Source organism: Myotis lucifugus, unplaced genomic scaffold (genome assembly GCF_000147115.1).
Source record: "Myotis lucifugus unplaced genomic scaffold, Myoluc2.0 scaffold_40, whole genome shotgun sequence".
NCBI classification, from domain to species: Eukaryota; Metazoa; Chordata; class Mammalia; order Chiroptera; family Vespertilionidae; genus Myotis; species Myotis lucifugus.
Genome location: NW_005871088.1, coordinates 3484492 through 3510336, shown reverse-complemented (window position 1 = coordinate 3510336; position 25845 = coordinate 3484492). Strand labels below are relative to the sequence as shown.

Here is a 25845-nt window from a genome sequence, read left to right as displayed (position 1 = left end):
GACTTCTTTGACCTTTTATGGCAGAATGTAAAGGAGACCAAATTTCAGTTTGGGACCCAGTGACTTGTTTGTGGGATGCTCCCTGTTGATTGAATGAATGGACAGGAAAACATGTGGCCTGATCATTTCAAAAGAAAAGGCAAAGAAATAGGCAAGTCCCCTCAGTCAGAGTGGTGGAGCCTCTTCTGTAAGGACGAGGTAGTAAGTGTCCTGCTCCTTTGGTGGATTAAGGCAATGGGTCTGGAGGCAGCTGAATGGTTATGGAGTGGCCCTGCATCTTCCCTCCAATTAAGCAACTCTGAGCAAGTCCTGCCCCCTCCCTGGGTCTCAGGGTCCCTGTCTTTAATAGGACAGGGTTGGACTCCCAGGATCCTTCTAGATCTACTAGGTGCCCCAGAATCAGTCCCATTCCACATAAGAGTCAGAGCAGCATCATGAATGAACTAAAATTATGCTCATTTTACAAATGAAGAAACTGGGGCTCAGAGATATTAAGTGCAAAGGCAAAGACTTAGGTGTTTCTGCCTCGGGGCAAAGGGCTCTATGCCACATTGGCTCTACTGTGCTCTGGGCCAGTGGTTCTCAATTTGACTGTCCACTTAAAATCAGCCAGAGAGCTTTGAAAAATTTCAGAAGCCTGGAACCCACCCCAGATGAGATTGAAGTAATTCATTTATGTTGGGAAAGCCTGGGAATCTGGGTGTCTCTGATGTGCAGCAAGGTGTAGAAATGCAGACCTGGGGGATCGCTTATGATATTCAGTCTGCCATGAGAGTCATGATCACTGTTGTACTAGCAGGTGGCCTCACACAGCTGTTGACTCCCCTGTGAGCCAAATACGAGGGGACAGTACTGGATGTCTCAGTGAGATTGCCAAAGTTAAAAGGGGGTTTCTTACATGAAAAATGCTTGAAGAGAAATGTATCTGTTAGACTGTTGGTATTTAGGTGATTTTCAAACCCCTCTCTACCCACTCATATTCCTTCAATCCACTCCCTTTCCCCTTTTCTTGCAGGCAATAGCCATTAACATGACAACTACAGGTGACTATATAAATCTTGAAAGAGTAGGAAATACTGCATTACTAATTGCTTTTTTTTAACCAAAGACATGCTTTTATAAATGGTAAGCAGCTCCCCCAAGGTGCATATCCCAGATTGGGGTCTTTGCCTGTTGTTTCATATCTCTACAACCTGAGGATGCATCTGCAGAGAGGAATTTCTTATTTAGATAGCTTTATACATTTTTGCACTACAAGTCATTCTCATTAAAAACAAACAAGCAATACAAAATGGAGAATAGAAAGGGAATTGCCAGTCCTCCCGAAGAGGTCATTATTCCAAATGATTGCATATATGTTTTCCCAAGTTATTTTATATGCTCATACCAATGTGTGTTAGTGCATGTGTGTGTGTGTGTGTGTGTGTGTGTGTGTAAAAATAAATGGAACCATGCTACAGTGACTGTTCTGCAACTTGTATTTTCCTCTAAACAGTGTATCTTAGACAGCTGCCCTAAAGAATACACTCAGAGCTCCTTCATTTCTTTAAAGGTTCTGTTATGTTCCATTTTATCACTGCAACCTGATGTATTTAACCAAGACAAGGAAGCAACCTAAAAGTTCAATGTCTATGTTATGCTTTTCCTTTTTAAAAAATCTGGGTATCTGTAGATAGGTGCAAATTGAAAATATCTTGGCTACTTCTAGTTTGCTCTCAAATGCCTGCCTTTGACAGCACAGTTTATTTAGTGACTTCTGCATAGTTTTGCTGCTCTCCTTTAAGTGGACAAAGAATATCACTTGACTTTCTGAGTGACTTTCTGTGGTATTTAGTATTACTGATAGCATAATGCCTTGTTTAAAATGTAACAAGACAGTTTAAATGAAACACGGCAACAAAGAAACAAGCATTATGGTTCCAAAGAGATAGGCTGTATTGTAGAATTTTAACAATTATAAGTCTTGAAACCGAGATAAGTTTTATCTTGCAAGTTTTGCTGTTCATTCGACTTATTGTGCCAAGCCTTTATAAAAATTACCCATCCCTCCTCTCTCTCAGCCACAGGGAACCATTAAGAGGAGACAGGAAGGAGACAACTTCCAGTATCCAGGCATGGCTGATGGGGGTTACCCTAATAAAAGCAAGAGGCTTTGCCTTGAAGATGTCACCCTTTCTATGGGCCCTGGTGCCCATTCCAGCACGCCCTGTACAGAGCTGCAGGTTCCTCCATTGACAATGAACCCTAGCTCTTCAGCTATGGGAGCAGCGGGCCATTCATTACTACTCGAAAATAATTCCATGAATGGCAGCATAATGGATTCACCATTTGTGGTACCACCGAATGCAGAAATGGGACTCAAAGGGCCCACTGTTCCTTACTATGACAAAACCAACAGCATGATGACTGTGGCTGTGGAACAGGACCAGGAACTTCAAGATCTGCTAGAGGAGCTAACAGAAATTCAAGATCCTTCTTCAAATGAGCTAGATCTTGAGAAGATACTGGGGAGCAAGCCAGAAGAACCACCGGTCTTAGATCACTCCCAGGTAACCCTGGGCACAACTCACAAGCCTTCGGCTCAGATGTCACACTTGGAGAGCCTTGGTTCCAGTAAGGAGTTTGCTTCTGGTTGCAGCCAGGTCACTGGTGTATCACTTCAAATCCCGCCCTCCTCTGCAGGGATCAGCTATGCTATTCCCTCCACCAGTAAACAGATGGTCACACCCAGTTCTGCAACAACACAGGCCAAGAGCCAGGTCCAGGCGATGCTCCCCATGGCTTTGCCCCCACTCCCGGTGCCTCAGTGGCATCATGCCCACCAGCTGAAGGTGTTGGCGGCCAGCAAGCAGGGATCTGCTACGAAGCAGCAAGGGCCCACATCCAATTGGTCTAGCCTGACCTCTCCAGGCCTGTCCCCACCTTACCGCCCAGTGCCATCACCACACCCGCCACCACCTTTCAGCCCACAGAGCCTCATGGTATCCTGCATGTCATCCAGCAACCTGCCAGGGAGCACTCTCCAAGGCTCTCCCAATGCCTTACTCTCAAGCATGGCATCCAGCAGCAATGCTGCCCTTGGGCCCACTATGCCCTATGCTCCTGAGAAGCTCCCCAGCCCATCTCTCAATCAGCAGCCACAATTCAGCCCACAAAGCTCCATTCTTGCCAACCTAGTGTCCTCTACCATTAAAAGCCCTCAAGGCCACATGATGTCTGTTCTGCCCACCAGCAACCCAGGGCCCTCCCCACCCTACCGCCCAGAGAAGCTTTCCAGCCCAGGCTTGCCACAGCAGTCCTTCACTCCACAGTGCTCGCTGATCCGGAGCCTCACTCCCAGCAGTAATCCACTAAGCCAGCAGCAACAGCACCAGCAAACAAATGCCATCTTCAAGCCCATGGCCACCAACTCACCCAAGACCCTGAGCATGATCATGCAGCAGGGGCTGGCCAGCTCCAGACCAGGAGTCCCGGAGCCATTTACTTTTGGCAACACCAAGCCCCTGTCACATTTCGTTTCTGAGCCGGGCCCCCAGAAGATGCCCTCCATGCCTGCCACCTCTAGGCAGCCTTCTCTACTCCACTATCTGCAGCAGCCTATGCTGACACAGGCCTCTTCTGCCACTGCCTCCTCCACCGCCACGGCCACTTTGCAGCTGCAGCAGCAGCAGCCTGACCGTTCTTCGTTCCTTCTGCAGCAGATGATGCAGCAGCCCCAGCGCTTTCAGAGATCAGCAGCTTCAGAATCCATGCCTCCTCTGCCAAGACAGGTAAGACAGTCTTATATCTGGTTGGTTTCCTTGGTTTTGGAAGTAAGAACCATGTCTTGTACTATTGATACCTGGCTTTGGAGGCAATTCCAAGCTCTAGTCCTCTCTGAGACTAGGCTTGACTCTGGAAAAGTCTGTTGAAGCCAGTTAACTCTGGCTGGTTGAAGCACAGAATTAATTAGGCCAAGGTTATGGTTTCAGTTCCTGTGCAAGGGGAAAGCTGCACCCACAGGTGCTGCCAGGGGAAGGATCGAGGAGTCACAAGTCACAATTGTACAGAACTGCCTTCTCCTATACTGGGTGATGGAACATGTTCCCTCACACAGGACCAGTGGGGGCTTTGTAGGATGCAAGAAAATTTCACTGAAGCTTTTAAATCTTGTCCTTGCTGGCATAAGGCTAAACATTGAGCCTTCTAGAAATGCCACAGCAGACTTCTGCTGAGCAGTTCCAGTGTGCTATTATTCACCACTGTGCTGGATGCTGAAGGAGTTCATAAATGGAAAGGACAGACACATGTAATGCAGTTATTACTTTTATCATCTCCATTTTACACACAAAGAAACAGAGGCTCAGATTGTTGAACTGACTAGCCCAGAGTCACACAGTTAAAAGGGCAGAGCAGGAACTTGAACCCAGGCAGTCACCCTCCAGAGTCTGTGCTTTTCTCCAAATTACCATGACTTCTCTCTCCCTCAACTTCTACAGTCTTATCAATTACTAAATTCAGCTGATGCTGCCTGGGTGGTGTTGATCATAGTTCCCAATTTTCATTGTTCTGATCCCTACCTGTATTGTTATCTATTGCCATGTACCAAATTACCTCAAAACATCTATTTAAAATAACATGCATACATTACCTCATGCTTTCTATGGGTGGGAATCCTAGCATTGCTTAGCTGAGTCTTTTGGCTTCAAGTCTCTTCTAAGGACTGTAATCATCTCAAGGCTCAGCTGGGAAGGGTCTACATCCAAGCTCACTCCCATGGTTGTTGGCAGGAAGCAGATCTTTGCAGGTTGCTGGACTGAAGCCTCAGTCCTCATGAATCATTGACCAGAGGCCTTCCATGATTCCTTGCCATGAGGTCCTCTTCATAGAGCATCCCACAAGATGGCAGATGGCTTCATCTGAGTGAGCAAAATAGAAATATGCCAACAAGAGAGGCATAGGGAATGACAAGAAGTCAGAAGTTGCAGGTTTTTGTTTGTTTTGTTTTGTTTTTTAAATATCTTTTTATTGATTTCAGAGAAGAAGGGAAAGGGAGAGAGAGATAGAAACATCAATGATGAGAGAGAATCATTGACTGGCTGCCTCCTGCACACCCCCTACTAGGGATCGAGCCCATAATCCAGGCATGTGCCCTTGACAGGAATTGAATCTGGAACCCTTCAGTTCACAGGCCAACGCTCTATCCACTAAGCCAAACCAGCTAGGGCAGAAGTTGCAGTTTTTATAACCTGGTCTTGAAAGTGACATTCCATCACTTTTGCTATATTCTGTTCATTAGATGCAAGTGTGAAGGTGTGAATACCAGAAGGGGATTACATGAAGGTGTGAATACCAGGAGGCAGGGATCAGTGATATCTGCCAGAATACTATGCCATGGTCCCTCTTTCCCATTGCTCTTATCCCTGCCAATGTCCAAGCCCTCTTGATTCTTTGTCTGAACTCATACAGTTGACTCTTACATTAATTTCCTCCAATAATCCATTCATTGCTCTAAGCATTACATTGCTATAACAGAGACCTGATCATGTTTCATACTTGTTCAGAAGTTTCCAGAGGCCCATAACCTGGCTCCATCTACTTCCTTAGCAGTCTCCATTGGGCCCTGATTGGCACTTCATTTCCATAACCCAGAAGTGCTTGCAGCTCCTGGCACACACTGTATTCTTGGCCTTTACTGCTGCTATTCCCTCTACCTGGCCTTCCCTTACCACCTTTTCTTTCCTATCCCACTCTTACAATCCCTAAGGTTCAGGCACCTCTCCAGGAAGCTTTTCCCTGACTTGCCTTGGTACTTCTGTCTCCCACTCCGCTGCCCCCTTCTATAAAGAAAGAGATAGCCATAATGTGCTTAGCCAGGGATCTGGCCCAAGTGAAACACCTGTCAGGCTGCCCTCTTTCCTGAACACCTTGGATATGTGTGACCCTGGTAGCCCCTGAAGGATAGAGACTATGTCTTTTTTGTCCACGTCTCATGAAGCATAACCAGAGTGCTCTACCCCAGGGCATCAGTTCTTTAGTGGATGCACACAGCAAACAGAGCTCCTGTGGGGTTGGCCAGGATGAGCTGCAGGCCTTTGTCCACAGTTCAGGAGCACTTCAGTTTGATTTTGTTATAGGCCATGTGTTATCATGTTGTCATGGATTTCTGCAGCTGGCTCAGTGGAGCGCCAGTATCAGCACTAGAACTCTTACTCTGGCAGGCAAGATCCTCAGCCTGGAGATGTGTCACCATCTAACATTGTGAGCCTTTTGGTTTTTTATGTTTCTTCAATGGGGTACATTGTAGCCTGATTATGTTGCCTCAGAGCTGGGTCAGAGGGAGAATTCTTAATGACTGGGGTTATAAAAATCACACCCAACCCATTACCTAGGTGGAGTTGGAGAAATTGTTCAGGAGAAAGACCGAGTAGCCAAGCTCCCTGAAGTTAGGAAGGACTCAGGCTGCCTCTACCAGGGGAGGCACAAGGCTGGACTCCCTGAATGGAATGCTCTTGCTGCCAAAAGCTGCCTTCTCAAGCCAGCACCAGCCAGTGCCCACAGGCTAAGCATGCAATACAGTACTTCACCTGCCTTTTCCAATTTTAATCCTAAGAGGAAGGGGCTGCTATCACTCCCTTTAAAGCTGAGAAAATTTAGGCGCAAAGAAGTCACCAGTTACCCACAGTCACACAGCAAGTCAGGACCAGAGCAAGAAGTCTCACTACAGAGCCCACACTCATAACCCCATGCACAGAGCACTGCCTCCAGAGGCTGGGCATGATGATAGGTTGTTTGAGGATTAAATATGTTAATACATCTAAAACACTTCAAACAAGGCCTGGCACAAAGTACCTACCAACAAAGCTTTGCTATAACTATGACTCTAAACTCCTAGCCCTGAGCTTCCAGATCTATTTTCTGGTGGCTAAGATGTGACTCTCAAAACTGGTGCTATCTCATGACAGAGCACACAGAGTGCTCTCTCCAGACTCCATGCCCACCAGGAGATTGACAGGAGCTGTGGAGCCTACTAGCTTTATGGGCTCTTCCTATTCTAGGCCCTGCACCACCTAGACAACTCCAGGCCAGGTGGAAAAGGAGAATGAGCCATTTTTGTTCAGCTGGCTGGGATTTCCTCTTTGTTCTTTCTGGAGCTCTCTCACACTCTCACTCTACCCCTCTACATAGCACCCTGTTCTGTCTTTGGCATCCTTCTAGCCAACATGCACTGAGCAGGCCTCCAAGTTGGGCACATGAACAGATCTGCTGTTCCTTCTTGTGGTCTTTCCTCATTCACTTTAAGGCCTAAGAACTTAGCCTTGGCCAGTCTTGCAGGGGTGAGAAAAAAAGAAAGGAAAAGGAAAGTGTTTGAGGCAATAGCTAGGTAACCCATGCAAGGACAAGACAGCAGCCCTAGTGGTGGGGAAGGACATGCTTCTTGTTTCCAGCATGGCAAACTTGTCAAGTTTTACTGACGGCCATACTGAGCCCTAGCAGACACTCCTTGCTGACTATATGGCATTGACTAGCTCATTGATCTTCCATGGACAATGGTGATCACTATGGGAGGACTGGACATTCATTTTGATCCAGGTGTTAGATTTTTTAAAGTTGTAGTTTCTAAATGTAAGATGAGAAACCAGCTCATGAATAAACAGAAGTGCCAAATCCAGCTATGTAGAGGAGCCCATTCTTATTTGCAGACTAATATTTCCAATCTTAGGGAATTTCACTTTACCATTTAAGTGAATGATAAGGTGAAAGGCAAATGCCATCTGACATCTGGGCAGCAGTTCAACGTGGTGGTATAAGAAAGAGCACTGGAGGCAGACAGAACTGGGGTTCAAGTCCAGGCACTAACACTGACTGGGCCGTGTGCCGGTAGCAATGTCTATTATCCCCTTGAGCCTCAGCTGCACATGGGGAAAGGAATCATCCCCATCTCTTAGGGCATTACATGACAAAGGAGACACTAAATTGAACTTGCGTAGACCCTTGCCCTGTGCACAACACATGCTCAGTCAGGACTGCTGCAAGCTCCTGGTCTTGGGTCTGAGACCCATGGGTTCAGATGCATATCCAAATTCAGGACATCTGGGACTTTAAAAAGGTAGCACAGTGCATATACCAAAAATCACACAACCCTCCAATGGAATCTGGGCAGCCTTTTATTACTTTTGCAAATAAATATGAATATTTAACTAACTCCAGGTCAAACTTTGTCACCAAAATTACGAAAATAAAGTAAGTTTTCAGAGCTTTTTGGACATAAAATTACAGATACAGAATGTGGACCTGGCATTACTAAGGGAGGGACACCTTTCAGAGTTGTGACACCCAGCTCTGGTGTATTGGATTTTAATAACCTCAGATCTCCTCACTGTATTCCCCACCCTGCTTCTGAGGCTCAATGACATCTCTCTGTTTTTAACCAAAGTGAAGCAAAATGAATTTTAATTTATTTTTTTTTGCATTTTTTTAAATTTATTTTTTTATTGTAATACTTTCTTTTTTTAATTTAAAATGAATTTTAATTTAATGCCCCTTTACCGTGAAGACTATTAGAGATACCTTAAGGTATTGGAAATGTCGAACAAGCAGTGTTAGGACTTCAATTTTACCATCAGCTAAATTTACCATTGGCAAATTAACCTCAAAAGGCTGAAACAGGTCCATCAAGGAGATGGGACTTGTGCTCTGGGAGAGTTGGGTGCCCAGAGTGCCTTCAGGGCACGTTTGCAAAGCTGGGAGTGTAGCATTATGGGGAGTAGAGATGGGAGGGTGGCCAGTTGGAATAAGAACAAAAAAGGCTTGTAATCTGATCCTTGAGGCAGGACAAAGCACAGGAGGAAAGGGGCAGCTGCAGAGAAACAGACCAAAGAGGTGCATGATATTTCTTGGAGAGATTTTGAGAGGCAAGAAAAGGCTGGATTTGGCCGTTCCCAGGTTTCCTTTATTTCCTACCTTTAGCGTAAGCCTCCCATCTCCTTAGTTTAGGCATCTGTGAAAACCCAGCAATTGTGGAGTTGATGGGTGAATCTACAGACCTTGCCATCTTCCCTCCTCAAGGGGCCTTTGATAGGCATCTGGGCAGCTCGGTCTGAGGTGGGGCTCTTGCTGCCCTCACACACTGGCTATTCTTGTCCTTGATGAACTGAGCACTCCAAAGTGCAGCACTCTCAGGGCCAAAGGGAGCTAGCACAGGGCAGGGGACACCAAGGCTTTGGTCTTTGGCCCTTGGCAGGGCACAGGCCCTGGGGGCTTGGTTTGAGGCTGGGTTCAAGAGAGCCCAGGGTTTGGATCACTTGGGTCCCAATTCCAGCTCTGCCTCATTGTCATTTGGCAAGCTGTTTACCCTATGGGCTTCAGTCTCCCCATCTATAAAATGGAGATATAGGGTGTCCCAAAATTCGTGCAAGATTTGCAATTCAATTCAATTGCAAATCTTGCGTGAATTTTGGGACATCCTATACTAGTAGTACACTTATCTAATGGGGTTGCTGGGAGGATTAAATGAGATGAGGTAAAAGTGCTTGCATAGGGCCTCTCATGCAATAATACTCATCAATGTTAGTTGCTACTATATCAAGAAAGTTCCTGAAACTCAGAACACCAGTCACCCACTGGAATGGGTTTAGACTGCCTCCATGTCCAGGTTCCTCTTTGGCTCCCAGGGATGGGTGGTGACTTGGAGAGGAGAAGCAGAAAGGTGCCTCCTGGGGGTGTCAGGGACAACATTTGTCAAGTGCTTGAGAGAAAACCAATTGGCAGACACAAGTTGGTGATGCCAGAAAGGAGCAGAGCTTCCAGGAGTCATATGAGAGCTGCCCATCCTGCATGGATACTGAGTAACAAATAGACACCCCAGGATGATTTTAGGTGGGCAGAGAGGAGGGTAAATGGAAGCCTAATTCTACCTGCAGCCAGCTTAGTACTAACCCTACAGCTTGCAGTGGGCTGAGGGCTGCCCCTGGTTTTTAGATCCAGAGAGAGGGCCCTCTACTGATACCGGTAGGCAAAGAGAATGAATGAGAAGGAAAACGCAGGCCAGCCTTGCCAGCTGCCCAGCATCAGTACCTCTAGGAATGTTGATTCTGCTTGGTCATTGGCATTGGTGAATTGGTGTTTCTGGCCTACATTAGTTTGTTGTAGTTGTTGTGGTTGAAGCATTGCTTAAACCGGGCCCTGGATAGATACTACAGCATGCAGGGCACCCAGAGCGCCTCCAAAAAGAACCTTTGCAGAAAATCAGGATTCCTTTTTATTTGGATTTCCAAGGCTGGATTCACCTGCTCAGTAGAGCAGAACCTTTAATTACTACTGTCTCAATTAGCACTGCAAATTAAAATCTTTACATTTGAGCAATGATCTCTGAAAGCAAAAAATGATAAAACCAGGTTACTTGGAGCAAGACAATCCCCTAATCTTGTCAAAGTTACATCAGTTCCATTTACTACTGGAGAGTTAGGAGTGATGGCAGCCAGTGGGCCTTCTATTCTCGAAATTGTTCACTGACATTTAAAAGTAAATGACCATTATCTTGCCAAAATACTTGACTCCCCCACCCCCCATCCTTTCCCCATCCCTGTCCCCAGAATCAGATGCACCACATATTTTCAAGGACATGCCTGTGACCTTGGACTTGCAAGTCCCTTCTCTGGCTCCCCTTAGTTCTTCTCTTGTTTTGAGGATAAGGGTTGTGGGAGAGCAATACTGTTCCCCATGTTATGAGAAACATTTCTTTGCGTTTATCTTTTACTAATTCTGGCAAGGAGTGTCACAGATTTCATTACAAAGGTTAATTCTGCTGAAACACAAAAGCAAAGACCTCTGAGGAAAGCTCTGTGCTGCACTAAGGAAGGAAGGGGTTGGCGGGGGAGAGAGACAAGTCAGGTTTCAAAGAGCCCATGAATCCTGTCTGACTGGGATCTTGCCCTGCTCACATCTTCTCTACCAGATATGCTGATGTTTTACTGAATAAGCATCTTTATTTTGTACTTAAACACTATTGTACATATAAGCTTAGTTTTTACTTTATTTCTAAATTGGGCCTCAAAGAACTATTTAGTTTGGGGAAACTTTTTTTTTAACTGCCTTGGGAAGAAATATAATTAGACACAGTGTAACATATATTTTGAAAATTTAGGAACCAATATCTCAGTGTTGAACAAGTTTTGTTTTAATCACTCTGAAGTACCAGGAAATGAAAGTCCATAGGCTGTTGAATTTGGGAAATACAGGCTTAGCACTTGGTACTAATGTTACCAAGAATTAGATTGTTGTTGTTTCTTTTTGTTTTCTGAGAACCATTAATGATCCTCCACCTCAATGCTATGTTCCTTTTTTACAAAGCAGAAATTTGAAATGAGCCTCTGGTCAAATGCTAACCTTTTAAAAATCAACCTTTTTTTCTGTCAGTAGTTGAAGAATGAGTGAGATAACGCATTGCAATGTAGCAACATTACTTTTTGGCCCTGGAGTACCCATCACTCAGTGAGGTCAACACCAAAATTTACTGGGATGGAAAAATCCCCCCAATACAGATGCAAGGTCAATCAATATAGTTTTATATTTGCTTAGTCATTGATTTATGGAAGCTGAAAAGGCAGCCCTGCTATCAAGTTTTTTGTTTGCTCATTTTGTCTTAACATACCTGAAGAGAAACAATTAACTTTTCTGAAGTTGAGGTGCCCAAAATGAGACATCTTAAAAACAAAGTGTATAAATTGTTTTATACTAAATTCATTGAAACATCCTGCTTATTTGTCACTGTAAAGCAAGGAAAGGAATCTCATTTCCATTTTCAGAAAGTAGAAGAGGGCAGACATGAATCGTTATGTCGTGCTCCTTTAAGCTGTAACTCTGCATGAATATTTACAAGCCCAAGATGTAGAACAGCACATGGAGAGACAGTCCCATTTCAGATTATGAACACAAGGGAAAAGTTAGCAAAATATAAAAAAAAGTCTAAGGTGGATGGAATATCATAGTGGACTTGTTCCACTTAGCTGTGGCCCTAACGCCTACAGCCAGCATTGTCACTGAGTGCAAGAGTGGATGGCATCAGAACGCCCATGTGGGTCCGAGACATGACCCATCCAGGCGAGCAAGGGATGCGTATGAAAAGGGTCAGACTGCATTCTTCCGCTCCTTCCTGCACCCTCCCCAACTTCCCTCTCTCAAATCCATTAATGGCCCATATCACAGATTTATGGAAACCTCTCCTTAGTACATTTGTACTTTTAGCTTCCTCTGTCCCTTGGGCCTCCTGTGTAAAACAAACGTGTATGCTCTGATCTGGCTACTTGTGAGCTTGAAGGGGACAGCAGAGGGTAGAACACTGGTTATAGTTAAAACACCCCACCCTCACCCCCAAAGAAAAACTTTCTGCTTTTACCTAAGGAGTTGGCAAAGTTTGGATTTTTATTTGATCTTGATAACTTGCGCACAGTGACTAGTGCTAATTTGTCTGTTTTATTGTGTTCTGTTGTTGTTAGATGAGGGCTTATCATGTTAGTTCTTCTCATCAAAAGCAGTGAGGTTGTTGAAAACTAAAAGTAATGTAAAGATCCAAAGGAATCAAACCCCCTCCCCAGGGCCATGTCTATGGCCATGCTGAGAGCCCATGGATACTCCTAGCAGACCTGGCCCTGTCTCCTGACTACCAATGCAATCGCAGTTTTTATGATAGAGAGTGTAATAAAAGTTCAGCATCGATCCATTTCTTCCACACTTTGGTCCTTCTCCTCATGTTAACCAAATTTCTTGTTAGAATAGAAAATGTGCAGCTTGGAATCCCAGAGTCTACAGATCTTGATTCAGTTATTAGAGCCAGTTGCACAGGAAAATGGCAAGTGGGCACTTGAGGAAATTGTCATGTACCCATGAAGGTCTGAAAGATGTATACCCTGCTCCATTAGAAACTATTCCAACTCTTGATTTGCTTTTGGGAGTTCTGGATTTGAGACTAAATGCACAGGTCCTACCTGACTTTCCCCTGCCCTCTGTTGCCTGCTACCAAGTTTGGCCATTCTCCATTTATGAACAGAGGATGTGAGCATAGTTGTGGCAACTCGGACTTTTTGCAGGCCCTTGTCTGGGTGGCACATGAAGACCATTTGTCAAAGCCAGCCAACTCTGTGGAACAATAGATGAAGGTAGATTCCTCATTTGAAATTTTGAGTAATGATCGTTTATTTCCATGTGACAAAGCTTTAGAATTTGGGAGACCCTAACCACCCTTAATGGGCATAAGTGGGGTCAATGCCTTGACCCTTTCCTTGTATCAAGCAATGATTTCAAAGATGAGCTCTGAAGAATATGAACACAGCACTTAAATATGGCTTTCTAATTTCATGTCCTCAAAATACAAAAATTTGACACCCGTTAAGATGCTATTATATAAACACACACACACACAGAGAGAGAGAGAGAGAGAGAGAGAGAGAGAGAGAGAGAGAAAATAAGTATTGGCAAGTATATGAAGAAATTGGAAATCATGCTGTGCATTGTTAGTGGGATTGTAAACTGGTGCAGCTACTGTGGAATACAGTATGGTGGTTCCTCAAAAACTTAAACACAGAACTACCATATGACCCAACAAATTTGAACAAGTTCATCCATATTCATAGCAGCATTATTCACAATAACCTGAAGGTGGAAACAACCCAAGTTCCCATCAGTGGATGAATGGATAAACAAAATGCAGTATGTCCATATCATGGAACATTATTCAGGTTTAAAAAGGAAGGAAATTCTGACACATGCTGCAACATGGATGAACTTTGAAGACATTATTTTCAGTAAAATAAACCAGGCATGAAAAGGACAATACTGTGTGACTCTACTTCTAGGACATCCCTAGAGTAGTCAAATTCATAGGAACAGAGCAGAAACATGGTGCCTGGGAGTGGGGAGTTAGTGTTTAATAGATAGAGTTTCAGTTTGGGATGATGAAAAAGTTCTGGAGATGTAGGATGGTGATGGCTACACAACAATGAGATTGTACTTAATATCATGGAGCTGTACAATTAAAATGGTTCAAAATGGCAAATTTTACAACAATAAATGAATGAAAATGAAAAACTGACATTTTAAAACATTTGCTAATCCTCCTTAATCAAAAGCAGTGTTTTATTTTCAAATAACATTAGCGCCTGTTATAAAGGCAGCAGCAAGCTGAGCTGCCTGTTTTCTGTTGGAGAGAGGAGCAGTATTGACTGCAAGTATACTCATCATTTGTGTGAGCCAGCTGGGTTTTCTGGATGTCTTAGTGAAATATATACATGTTAAATGCTAGGGATAGGGTCCCTGGGCATAAGCTTACAAATAACTTTCCTGGTAAATTGAACACAAGTTCTGTCCTTTTCTGTGCATTTTGGGGAAATGACAACATGTGGGTGGGGGAACCAAGAAATGACTGTACACAGGAAAGGACGTTATCTCTGTTTCTGAATGGTATAAGAAACCCCACTTGCTTCATTCGTTCTCTGGTGCATCTGCAAGTCTGGAAACACTAGGATGATTCACGGTTTGCTGATTAATACAAGAGCCAACAAAATAATGTTAGGGACTCATTGTCTGTGACTTGCTTTCTATGCAAACTGTCCCTCTGGAGTAGGTGCTAGGACCTGGTGTAGAGTTCTGGAAAGGTTAAGGATCTGAACAACTCCTAAGGCTTTGGCACTGTCACTCAAAGTAGAAAACAAGAACCTCTGACCAATGCCCAAATATCTTTTGGAAAGTTGACACACCTGGTCATTGTGTCCCTACTCACACCTCAGTTCCCAAGACCTTTGGTTTCTGCTCTTCAGGGCTTGGTGATGTCCACTTTTTAATCAAAGTTATTTGTGTTTTGTTTGCACCCCACTTGATAGCAGACTCCTCAGCTACAGGAAGATGTCTTATCTAGCTCTGTAAAAGTGAGCTGAATGAATGACCTTTTGAATAAATGAATGAATGGAAGAATGCAGAAAAGAATGAACTGATAATAAATTACATCTGTTAGCCTTTGAAAAATTAAGCTCTTGAGACTATTTTGAGTGGTTTAGAGTGATTATTGATAGGAACTCCCTTCAAGTCCTGGAGGCTGATGAACTCATATTCCCATATTGGGCCAAAGGGAGGACTCTGCATCAGCACATAGAGCCCCCACCTCCTCATCGTGACCCATTTTTCTGGTCCAATTTGGCTCTTGTCCTTCTATAGCACTTGGGAAACCTTTGCCTACTGTTCTACAAGTGTGATATCTGAATACATGTGATTTCTTCAACCTCCAACAAATACACAGTCGTATCCCACCAGTGATAATATGTACCGGTTGTTTTATTATGGTGGTTATGGTAATTTCATGCATTTTAGAAGTAAAAAAAAAAGACATCTGGTTGCCATTTCATATACCACAGTGAGAAAGCACATGATAGAATAAAAGCAAGAAAAGTAATTAATTAATTAATTAATTAAATAGATAAATAAATAAAAGAGCTGGCTTATATATTCAGGCTACTCATTGCATTGCTTTTATCTCAGTCAAGATTCATTTATGCCACTCTGGGGCAGCACCAATATTTCTAACATAAATCAATCTATTTCAGTCAGTCCTAAGAGCAGTGAATGGTCTTCACACAGTTATTTTTCTTCTTTTCCTCCTTCTTATTCTTCTTGTTCTTGTTCTTGTTCATGTTCATGTTCATGTTCATGTTCTTGTTCATGTTCATGTTCATGTTCATGTTCATGGTCATGATCTTATTCTTCTCCTTCTCCTTTTTCTTCTTCTGACTAACACAGTATTAAGTGAATATGTTTTGAAGGTTGTTCAGCATTTGTTTTCTCCTATCAGGCTTAAAATGTGACTTATAATGATATTCGGTTATATTTGAATAAGCTGCCACCATTGATTAATTTTTTTCAAATTAAGAAGTTTATTTTACTAGTTCATGAGCACAGATTTTTATATCCTTTGTAGAAATGATCTTTCAGGGGTATTGTTTTTATTGGTTTGTTTTTATCATTTTGACAACTATATTGTTAGTCTCTCTTGTTTGATTTTTAACTTTTCCTTTGAAAGTGTTTTCTTTAGTAGAATAGTTACATCACAAGGCGATTCCTTCTCACCACCTCCTAGAAAGTTCTCTTGTCTTCCCTTATTGTTCTATTAACTGATATAGTTCAACATCGATACAGATCAAAGGAGCAGAATGGGGTGGAAAGGGGCAGCCTCTGGCAATGGCCTTGACCATGTTGATTCCCTCTGAACTAATATAGATCTAGAATCACACAAATCTGTTCTATCTGGCTCTTTCCTTAGCAGTCGGTGGGCAGGACAGATGTTCTGAGCTCTGTCAATGCATCATTACCCCATACTGCAAAAGACAAGATTGTAACAGAAGACCCTAGATAAAAAACTGTTAGTCAGCCTTTGGAATGATGACATGGCTTTGGGAACTTAACGGACTCCACTAAGTCTCTGTTGCAAGTAGGATATCTGCTTGTGACTTGTCAGAACTAGATTGACATCCAGTTTAGGGTTTAGAATTCTTTTCCATGCCCCATTTTTTAGACAAACTACAAAATCTTGATATTGATCAACAATCTAGTCCAATATGTTCCACAGGACGTCATAGCCCTTTAGAAATTTGAAGACAACTGTAACTGAGGCTTCCCTCCCCTGCCCAATTCTTTGCCCCAATTCCAGCTGCTTGTCTCTGAACTACTAATAAGCACAGGATATCGGAGTGAGGCCCTCTGGGTGGATAAGGCTCTGACCAAAGTGCTGAAGGTGTATTAACCCTGCACAGAGGAAAGCAAGAGGTTCACTCTCCTTCCCATTAGTACCATTTTGTTTCTGCCCCACCCCTAAATCTCACTTGCAATAGTGTTAGCCACATTCCCCATCTGCCCTGCCTGAGCTCATTGTCCAGGCAAACTACAGCTTATAACTTTCCCCTCCCAGAAGAGGTTCCTGAAAGCAATGTATTTCTCTGTAACCCTACACTTGATTCATGTCTATTTCCAACTCTCCTGATAGATGAAGTTTTTGATATAATATTGGACTAGGGATTGAGAAAAAGAATGAACCCTCATGATTGTTTTTAGAGCTATCAACATGCTACTCAGAAACACCTCTTACAGGCTTTTAATTTTTTGTTTACAGTTATTGCCTCTGAAATCAAATCTCGAGTTTCTGGTATGTTCTTGGACTTTTCAAGGGATTTAAAAATTCAGGGGCTTGGTGCCAATAATTGCTTTTAGGAGTTGGTGCTGCCTATTTTCTATAGATGAATTCCAGTTTGGATCATCAATTATTTTCTTCACAGAAACCCACAAAGTACATATTCGAGTTTGCCTTGGAATTGAATATGATCTAGAAATCCTTAATGTTGTTAAGCTAGGCTATTGCTTCTAAAATGTGTATTGCATTCAACTAATGCAAAATAGAGTATTTAAGAGCTTGAGTACCACACTTGTAATCTGAATGAGGAGTCTAAGAGTGAGGTATTTGATCCACACTAGATGTATTTGCTGGAGCATGCCATACAGACAGGTCAGGTCTGTTGAATTTCTCTTTAAATGAATTGTGGCCGGCCAGTGTTGCTCAGTGGCTGAGCATCAATCTGTGAACCAAGGGGTCACTGGTTTGATTACCAGTCAGGGCACATGCCCAGGTTGTGGGCTTGATGCTCAGTAAGGGGTGTGCAGGAGACAGCTGATCGATGATGTTTCTCTCTCTCATCAATGTTTCTATCTGTCCCTCTCCCTTCCTCTATCTCTAAAGATAAAAAAAAAACATTTAACATTGTCTGAATTTATTACCTCTTTTTAAAAAAGATTAACTGGTTTGTGGGTAAAGAAACATGACTCAAAGCTGAGCAGGGTTCAACAGGCCTGTGCTTCATCATCTGAAATAGGATGCTCTTCAATGTGAGGCTGGAGGTATAGTGCAGTCCTTGTGAACTCAGTGGTCTGAGGGACCAGGCTAATTTTTTTATCAGTTAAGATACATTGAGTTGCAAGTAACATAAAAACCAATTCACACTGGTTTAAATAATAAAATTAACTTACTGAGCCCTGTCAGTGGAAGTTCAGCAGTTGGGCAGACTTCAGGGGTAGTTTGAATCAACAGCTCAACAGTGTGACCAAAGATGCTGCTTCTTTCCAGCTCTCTCTTCAGCCTTCCCTAGCATCTGCTTCATTCTTGGCTGGCTCCCCCTAATGATCAGAGGATAGCTGCCAGCAATTCCTGGGGCTACAAGCTTTTTCCTACCCTTAGCCAGGAGAGCAGGAGAGATAGTTGCTTCTAGAAGCTCTGTCACAAGTGTAAGGAAACTTCTTTCTCAAAAATTCCTAGAAACTTTTGGTGTAATAGCCTGAATTAATCACTTCTCTACTATGCTGCTGCATGTGAGCTGAGCTAAGTGCCTCACCTTTAGAACCAGGTGGATCCAGGTTTCCCCAAAGCATGGGGCAAGTGAGGCTCCCTGAATGAAAACTGGGGAAGGTTCCAAGAGAAAGAAGACTAGATGTTGGCTAAGCAACCAACTATATTTGCTACAATGAACCTCTTTGGCCATCAACATCAATATTCTCCCTCCTCCTAATGCATATGCCTCCCCAAATGTTCGACTCACAGATACCTATATACTCCCTCCCCAAAGTAGTTCAGCTCCAATCTAGAAATTCTGGGTAACATGCAATCCTCTCAGTTTGGTCACTACATTACTCCTCGTATTCCAGGGACGCCTGCCCACTGTGCTCACCTCAGCAGAGAAAGAGCAGGAGTACAGGGAAGAACAATTCCCTTTTGGAAAGAGGAAGCTGGAAAGCAACACACAGTGGTCACTGGCCCAACATTCAGATCATATCCTGATTGACACAAGTCAAGTGCTCCTTCCTTCTCTGAGACTGAGTCTCCTATTCTGTATGATGAGAAACTTGGATTAAATCAGTAGTTCTTGATTGAGTATGCCCTGGAGGACTTGTTAAAGTGAAGATTACTGGGTTCCACCCCCAGAGTTTCTGATTCAGTAAGTCTGGGTGGGGCCCAGAAGTTCACATTTCTAACAGATTTCCAGCTAGTGCTGCTGCTCCAAGGACCCCCACTTTGAGAACCTCTGGTGTAGATGACTCCTATGGGCCCTTCTCATTCTGACATTTAGGACTTGGACTTTTCTCAGCACTTTCTTCTCTATTTACATCAGATTCTTTTATAAATAGGAGACATCCAACTTTAGCATGTGAGTAACTAAAAACATTTTGGAGCTCCTGCTTTGGTTTGTAATTTAATTTTCAACAAGCAAAGCTGAAAGTGAAAGATGTCATAGAGCTTCAAGAAAAACTTTCTTGAATTTAATAGGTTAGGAACAGAAATGTGAAGATTATTCATTCATCCTCCCAGCCCCCATCCACTATAGCATGGCACTCTTTGGGATGACTCTACATGACTCCAGAAATCAGCCTTTTTCCAGAGAGAACCCAGATACTTAGGCTTCATTTTGCAAACAATCTCTATACAATCTGCATATCCATCAGGTCTTAGAATAGGAGTGGCACTGGGTGAAACTGTGATGTATATCACAGTGATTTGGAAACTTAGGCAATTTTGTGCCCACCATCCCTCACCTAGACAACATCTATTCATCCTTTAGGTCACAGCCTGAAGCTTAGTTCCCACAAGCAACTTCTAACCATCCACCCTCCCCAGTCTCGGTTGGGTTCTCCTGTTATTTTTCTTTAGCACTCTACAATGTTCTTATATATCACTTATCAACCTGTATTATAAATTCTTGTTTAAGTGTGTCTCCATTATATAAGTGTGCCAGCCCTAAAAGGACAAGGACAGTATCCACCTTGTCCAACAATGTTATCACAGCACAGAGCCTGGATCATGATAGATACTCATTAAATACGTGTTGTGTGACTGCTATCAAAGGCAACCTGTGAGCAGATTCCAGCCACAGTATTTTATTGCAGTGAAGAATGATTGAACAATCCATATGATATATTCTACAATGTATAAATTGAGTGCTCCAAAAGAACAAAACAGTCAAGCACTCAGAAAAAGCAAACTAATGGAGCACCCCAGTGTCCCTGGCAACTGCAGCCAACTCTTTCATAGCCCCACACCTCTTCTCTCTGTGAACCTGGTACATTAGGGGTCCAGGATATCTCCCTACCTACCAGGCACCCGGGGCCTCCTCTCTCCAAATAGTAACTCCTTGAGCATCCAGCTCGCTCCTCTACCACAACCACACAGTTTGTATATAGGCACTTAAGTGAAGGCAATAGAGGTTTTTCCAATGCATATATGCCCCAGCCAGCAGGGCCTATACAGTAGATATGGGTGAACACCCCATTTTCCCACTGGAGCTATGGGTGTTCAGCAAGGCTATGAAATGACTGGCACTGAGCAACATCTTGAGTTTCCTGACTTCTGGCTCAGACATCAGGCTTGTCCACACATTGTGAATCATAAAGCAGGCAGGCAGCTTCAGACCTGAGAATAGGATATGAGCACACTGTTTATAGTTTATCACCATTGCTATAACTATTTGTTATTAAAAAATATAATTAAATTAAACCCAACCAAACACTTAAAATAATTTAGAGAAGGCAGATTATTATGAAGTCCATAAACTGACTAGGAGTATATCCTGCAGATTTTGACTTTGAAGACTGCGCTTAAGTCTAATGTAACTGATCAATCCTGATCTCATTAGATGGTCACACATCAGAAAGGATGTCTATTTGGCCAGGCATAGTATTTATGCTTATTCTTGCCTTTTTGGTTTCCATAGCTGGCCCTCCTTCTTTCAAAATAGACCCATAATCTACTACTTACTGTGTTACAAGGCTCTGGTGAGGGAGACAGAGCTGTATGGTGAAGACCAGAACTTGCTCTATAGAGCACAGTGTTCGGTCTTGCCTGAGGGTGATTGGACTTTAATTTAGAAGCCTCAATTAAAGCCCAAGTTAGCCAGAAATCCTGGGAGAATAGATTTGTGGGGTTTCTCCACAACTTACATTGTCTTTTTTAAAACAACCAATTCATGACTGGGGTAAGGAAGGAAGATAACAGTAAAATAAATCTAGCCCACAAAATCTACAACAAAGCGCAGAGAGAAATTAACTCTTCAAGCTGTGAGCCAAGTGCTTAAGGGAAGAGACAGGAGAGTGCCACCACTCACTGTGGTCATTCATGGAGGCAGTGTGGGAGTGCCAAAGGGGTGAGGAAAAAAAGCGGTTTTCTATATTTTTGGCAGAAAGAAAAGTCAAATAGCCAAGTGCTCCTTTGTGTGTGTCTGGGTCTGCCAAAAACTATGGGGTCAGATGTGTCAACATATTGGGGGAAAGCCTGTGAAGGTTAAAGGAGAGGGAGCAAGAAAAGGTGGGGAGAGCCTCAGACCATAATGCAGATGGTCTGGCCCATGGGAGACACAGGAGTATTGGGTAATACAGGAGTATTGAGTCTCGAACTAAAGTGCAGCTCCAGGAAAGGGAGAGACAGAATGGGTCAGAAGACAGAAGCTGAGGTTTTCAATGAAAAGAAATTGGAGAACGATGCCCCCTCCCATATAGGTAGGGAAGGAAGGAGACCAGATATGTAGCCATGAGAGAGAGAAGTGGCAGAAAAGCATAGGTTCATTTGTAGTTGGAATACCAGAATACCTGCTTGTGCATCTCTGTGGACAAAATCTGGGGGAAGGAGGCACAAAATCCTGAGCTCTGGAAGTGTTGGCATTCCTGATGAGAGCTAACATCAGTCCAACCCTAAATCCCATCTCAACCCTAATCTGTGATTGGAGCACCTCCAAAAAGAGCTGGGAATGGCAGAAAAAAAGAAATTCCAAAGTGATTTTTTTAACCTAAATGATGATGATATTACATGAACTTCAGTTGCTCTTTGACATAGCACAATACTTTCTACTTATATGATTCCTCTTTTTTCTAATCACGTTTTTTTAAATTCATATGATACACATCGAAGAGTGAATAAAACATGTAACAATAAAACCAACATGTATGTACCCATAAATCAAATTAAGAGGTAGAACTTTCAAAATATCTTAGAAACCCTCCCTTTTCCCAGAGGTAACTATCCTTTTTTTCCCAAGGGCTGACTCTAGGCATATACCCTAGGCTTGTTGGTGACCTTTGAGCTCATCCTAGTTAAATGTTATCTCTTTAGTAGTTATCTTCTGATAGATTTCCACAGATTACTTGTCCCATTTATCTTGTGTTGATCCCCATTAGTTTCAATCTTATATGGGCACCTTGTCTTTTTCCAATATGTTTTATGATCTTCTCATTATAAGAATAGTATGTACTTTTTATAAGAATTTCTCATTATAAGAATAGTATGTAGTAAACTTGGAAATGCAGAAAACACAAGTATATAATATATAAATGTCAGGGATAACCACTATTATCATGTTAACATATGGTATTTTATTATTTTTTCTAGGCAGAGACGTATATTTCACATTATTGACTTCAAGTTGTATATATAGCTTTTTCCCTTTTATTATGAAACTAGGAGCCCAGTGCACGATTTGAAATCACGCGGTGCTGCCCACCCTTGAGTCGCCAGTCCGGCCCTGCCTTGCTCCCTGGGCCCCGCAGCAGCTGCAACTGCTGCTGGTCTGGCTCTGCCTCCCTCTCTGGCCCTTGAAGCAGCCACGGCGGCCGCTGCTGATCAGGCCCTCCCCCAGTGCAGGTGCGCGGAGGCCCTGCCCCGACACTGCGAGCACAACCTCCTCCTGTCTGGTCGACCCGTTATGGCATCCTAGTTAATTAGCATATTTCTCTATTTTTTATATAGATAGATATAAAATAGATATAGAGTAGTGTGCAAGATCTTTATGTACAGTTTAAAGAAGTGCAGTGTCGCCAATTAGGTTGAGAAGTAGAGCATTGTCAACCCCCCGAGTAGATCTTCTCTCCCTCCCCTCAGAGGTGACCACTATCTTGATTCTGACAGTCATTCTCTTGCATTTCTATATAGTTTCAATAGTTTCACCACTTATTAATGAACTCTTAAACAAGCATTTACTTCACTTTTAAGAACCAAGTGGTGAGCATAATCTAGATGCGTCCATAAGCAGCAGTCACAGTGCCACTATTAGTTGAAGATTTCCAGAAGAAGAGAAGCTGCCCTAGCTCCCCTCTCAGGGAGTCAGCAGCTATAGGCATGTTCCCATAAAGGGAATATATGGAGCCCACCACCATTATGGCCATGGCACTGGACACACAGATATGGTCAGAGGGATTGGGCTGCTCTGTTTGCTTTCAGTTTCCCAGTCTGCCTCCAGGAACTCCAGATTCCAGATGTAGGTCAAGGCAGAACACCTCTGTGGGCTAAAGTGAGCATCCACAGCTGATCTAGGCAGCAGGATCTGGATGGTAGAGCAGAAAATTCAGCAACAAATGGTCAAGTGAGATCCCTTCCAGGTTGGAAGAGAGGTGGTCCCCCAAGGACGTGAAGTTAGGGAGGCAATCCAGGGGTCTACCCCATTATGTTGGCCACCCCATCCACTTCACTTCCCAGTTCCAGAGTCAACCTGGGGCTGCTGGTCCTGAGCCTGATGAAGATTCTTTCATGCAGACCAAGCTGCTTTTCCACTTTCCCCTCTACCATCTTGTGATTTATCTTCCCTGGGGCTATGTTGACCCTTGTCTAGCTACTTTTGAGCTTGACACATTCTCCTTATTGCATGGCCCTGTCTTTACAAACAAAGTCAGACCCTTACTGTACTTTTAGTGGAATCATGGGAGGGACTGGAGTTAGATTGTATGCGTTAAATATGCTGTCTAAATCTGGAAATCTCCAAAGAAGATTCCCAGTGGCCCACCTAGCCTGAACAACCACACAGTCTTCCTACCGAATGACCCTGCATTACTGATGGCAAGTGTAGCATTGGCCACTCTGCCAAATTGCCCCCACAGAAAATGGCCAGGCTAAAGGACAGATTGAACTGCAGACATGCTCTGTGCCCAGTGCTATAGAGGGTATCCACATTCTCTACCCCAAGGAGTTAACAAGATACTTGCTTATTCATTGAAATTAAAGGTGCAGAAAAATATATTTATTCCTTCACTCCTTAATTGATTTATACATTATTGATTTTACCTTTTTGTATTCTTGGGTTATTTTTTTCTCTAGGCAAAATAGCAATTTACCAGTTCAATTTAACCCTGTAATTAAATTCCAAGTCTGAGAACTTGATTGACTAAGTGAACTTGATTTGGAACCCCATCAATTGTAGTCAGCCTTAGACATTTAAACTTTGATATATTAAGGTTAAATTATGTACATTTATAGAGGAAAATCCAGAAAAACTCAAACTCTTCCAGTTCTTACATAGAGAATACCTTGCTCTAAGGAAACTAACAAAATGCAAATTTATAGAAGAGATCCAGGAAATGGGTAGGATTGATGCTACCTTATCTCCCTCCCACCTCAGGTAACACATGCATCATAACAGAACTCTCCCAATTTAGAGTTCTTCTCATTTTAGGATATAGTTGTAAAAACAAAAGAAAACCAGGTCACACCGTAACCAGCCCAGAAGCCATTGCACAACTGTGGAACCCCAGCAGCCCTCCAGAATCATCTTGCAGCTGATCTGCTTATAATAATAACAAAGGTTTCTGTTGGGCAATTTGAGCAAGCAAAACACAGGGGAATATATGGATTTTAGTTCAAGTTTTGGCACTTACTAATGAGTGACTTGGGCAAATTGCTTAACCTCTTTGTGCTTCAGTTTCCTCATCTTTACAATGGGATCATAAAAATACCTACCCCATAGGATTGTTTTGAGAATTGATTGAAATGACCCTAAGAAAGGACTGAGCCTAGTGCCTTGCATTAAGTACTTCTCAATAAAGGTTTCTAATTTTATCAAAATGATCATTTATAATTTTTACTAGTCTATTTTTCCAAAAGATAAAAGAGGTGATAGCCCTGATGAACTGTGTTTGGCCAGACCATGCCTAGAGCAACATGTCCAATTCAAGTTAACCCATATAAAATTTATAAGATAGTGCCTGGAGCATTGTAAAAATGCACAATATATGGCAGAGGTATTATTATTAATTAAGACTACAACCAACTGGTCTTCTGAGAGAGCAATACAACATGCAGGCACTGCATATGTGTTAATTCAATTAATGCTTATATCCACTCTATGAATAAGGTACAACCATTACCTCCCTTTTACAGATGAGGAAATTAAGGCATAGAAAGTTTAAGTAACTTCCCCACAATTACATAGCTAATAAATGGCAAATCCAGGGTTCAAGCCCAGGCCTTCTTTTTTTCAGAGCCTGCCAATATGCCAAAGAGCTGTGCTCTCCAATAATGTAGCCAGCAGACACATGTATTTATTTATTTATTTATTTATTTATTTATTTATTTAACTTTTAGAATATAACAGCATTTTTTCAATTACAGTGGACATTTAATATTATTTTATATTAGTTTCAGGTGCATAACATAGTGATTAACATTTATTTACTTTACAAAGTGATCTCCCCCATAAGTCAAGTATCCACCTGATCATTATCTACCTGTAATTATTACAATATTATTAACTATATTCCATATTCTATACTTTACATCCCTGTGAATTTTATAACTATAAATTGTACTGCTTACTCCCTTCACCGTTTTTACCCAGCCCCTCACTCCTCCTCCCATCACATGTAGATATTTACATTTAAATTAATTTAAAGTAAATAAAAGTAAGAATTTGGTTCTTCATTTGCAATAGCCACATTTCAAGTGCTCAACTGCCACATATGGGCAGTGACTACCATATTGGACAATGCAGGTATAGAACATTCTGTTCTTTCTGGTAGGATGATTCAACA

General features: G+C 42.6%; 1 protein-coding gene across 2 annotated transcripts in view; it reads left to right on the top strand.

The window, feature by feature from the left end:
- The window catches only part of MAMLD1 (mastermind like domain containing 1), a 103092-nt gene that overhangs the window by 62770 nt on the left and 14477 nt on the right, over positions 1-25845 (top strand). For both annotated transcript variants that reach the window (XM_014454941.2, XM_014454942.2), the window contains exon 3: positions 2061-3770. In XM_014454941.2, coding sequence (XP_014310427.2) covers positions 2061-3770 — 1710 coding nt within the window. The remainder of the gene's footprint in view (positions 1-2060; positions 3771-25845) is intronic.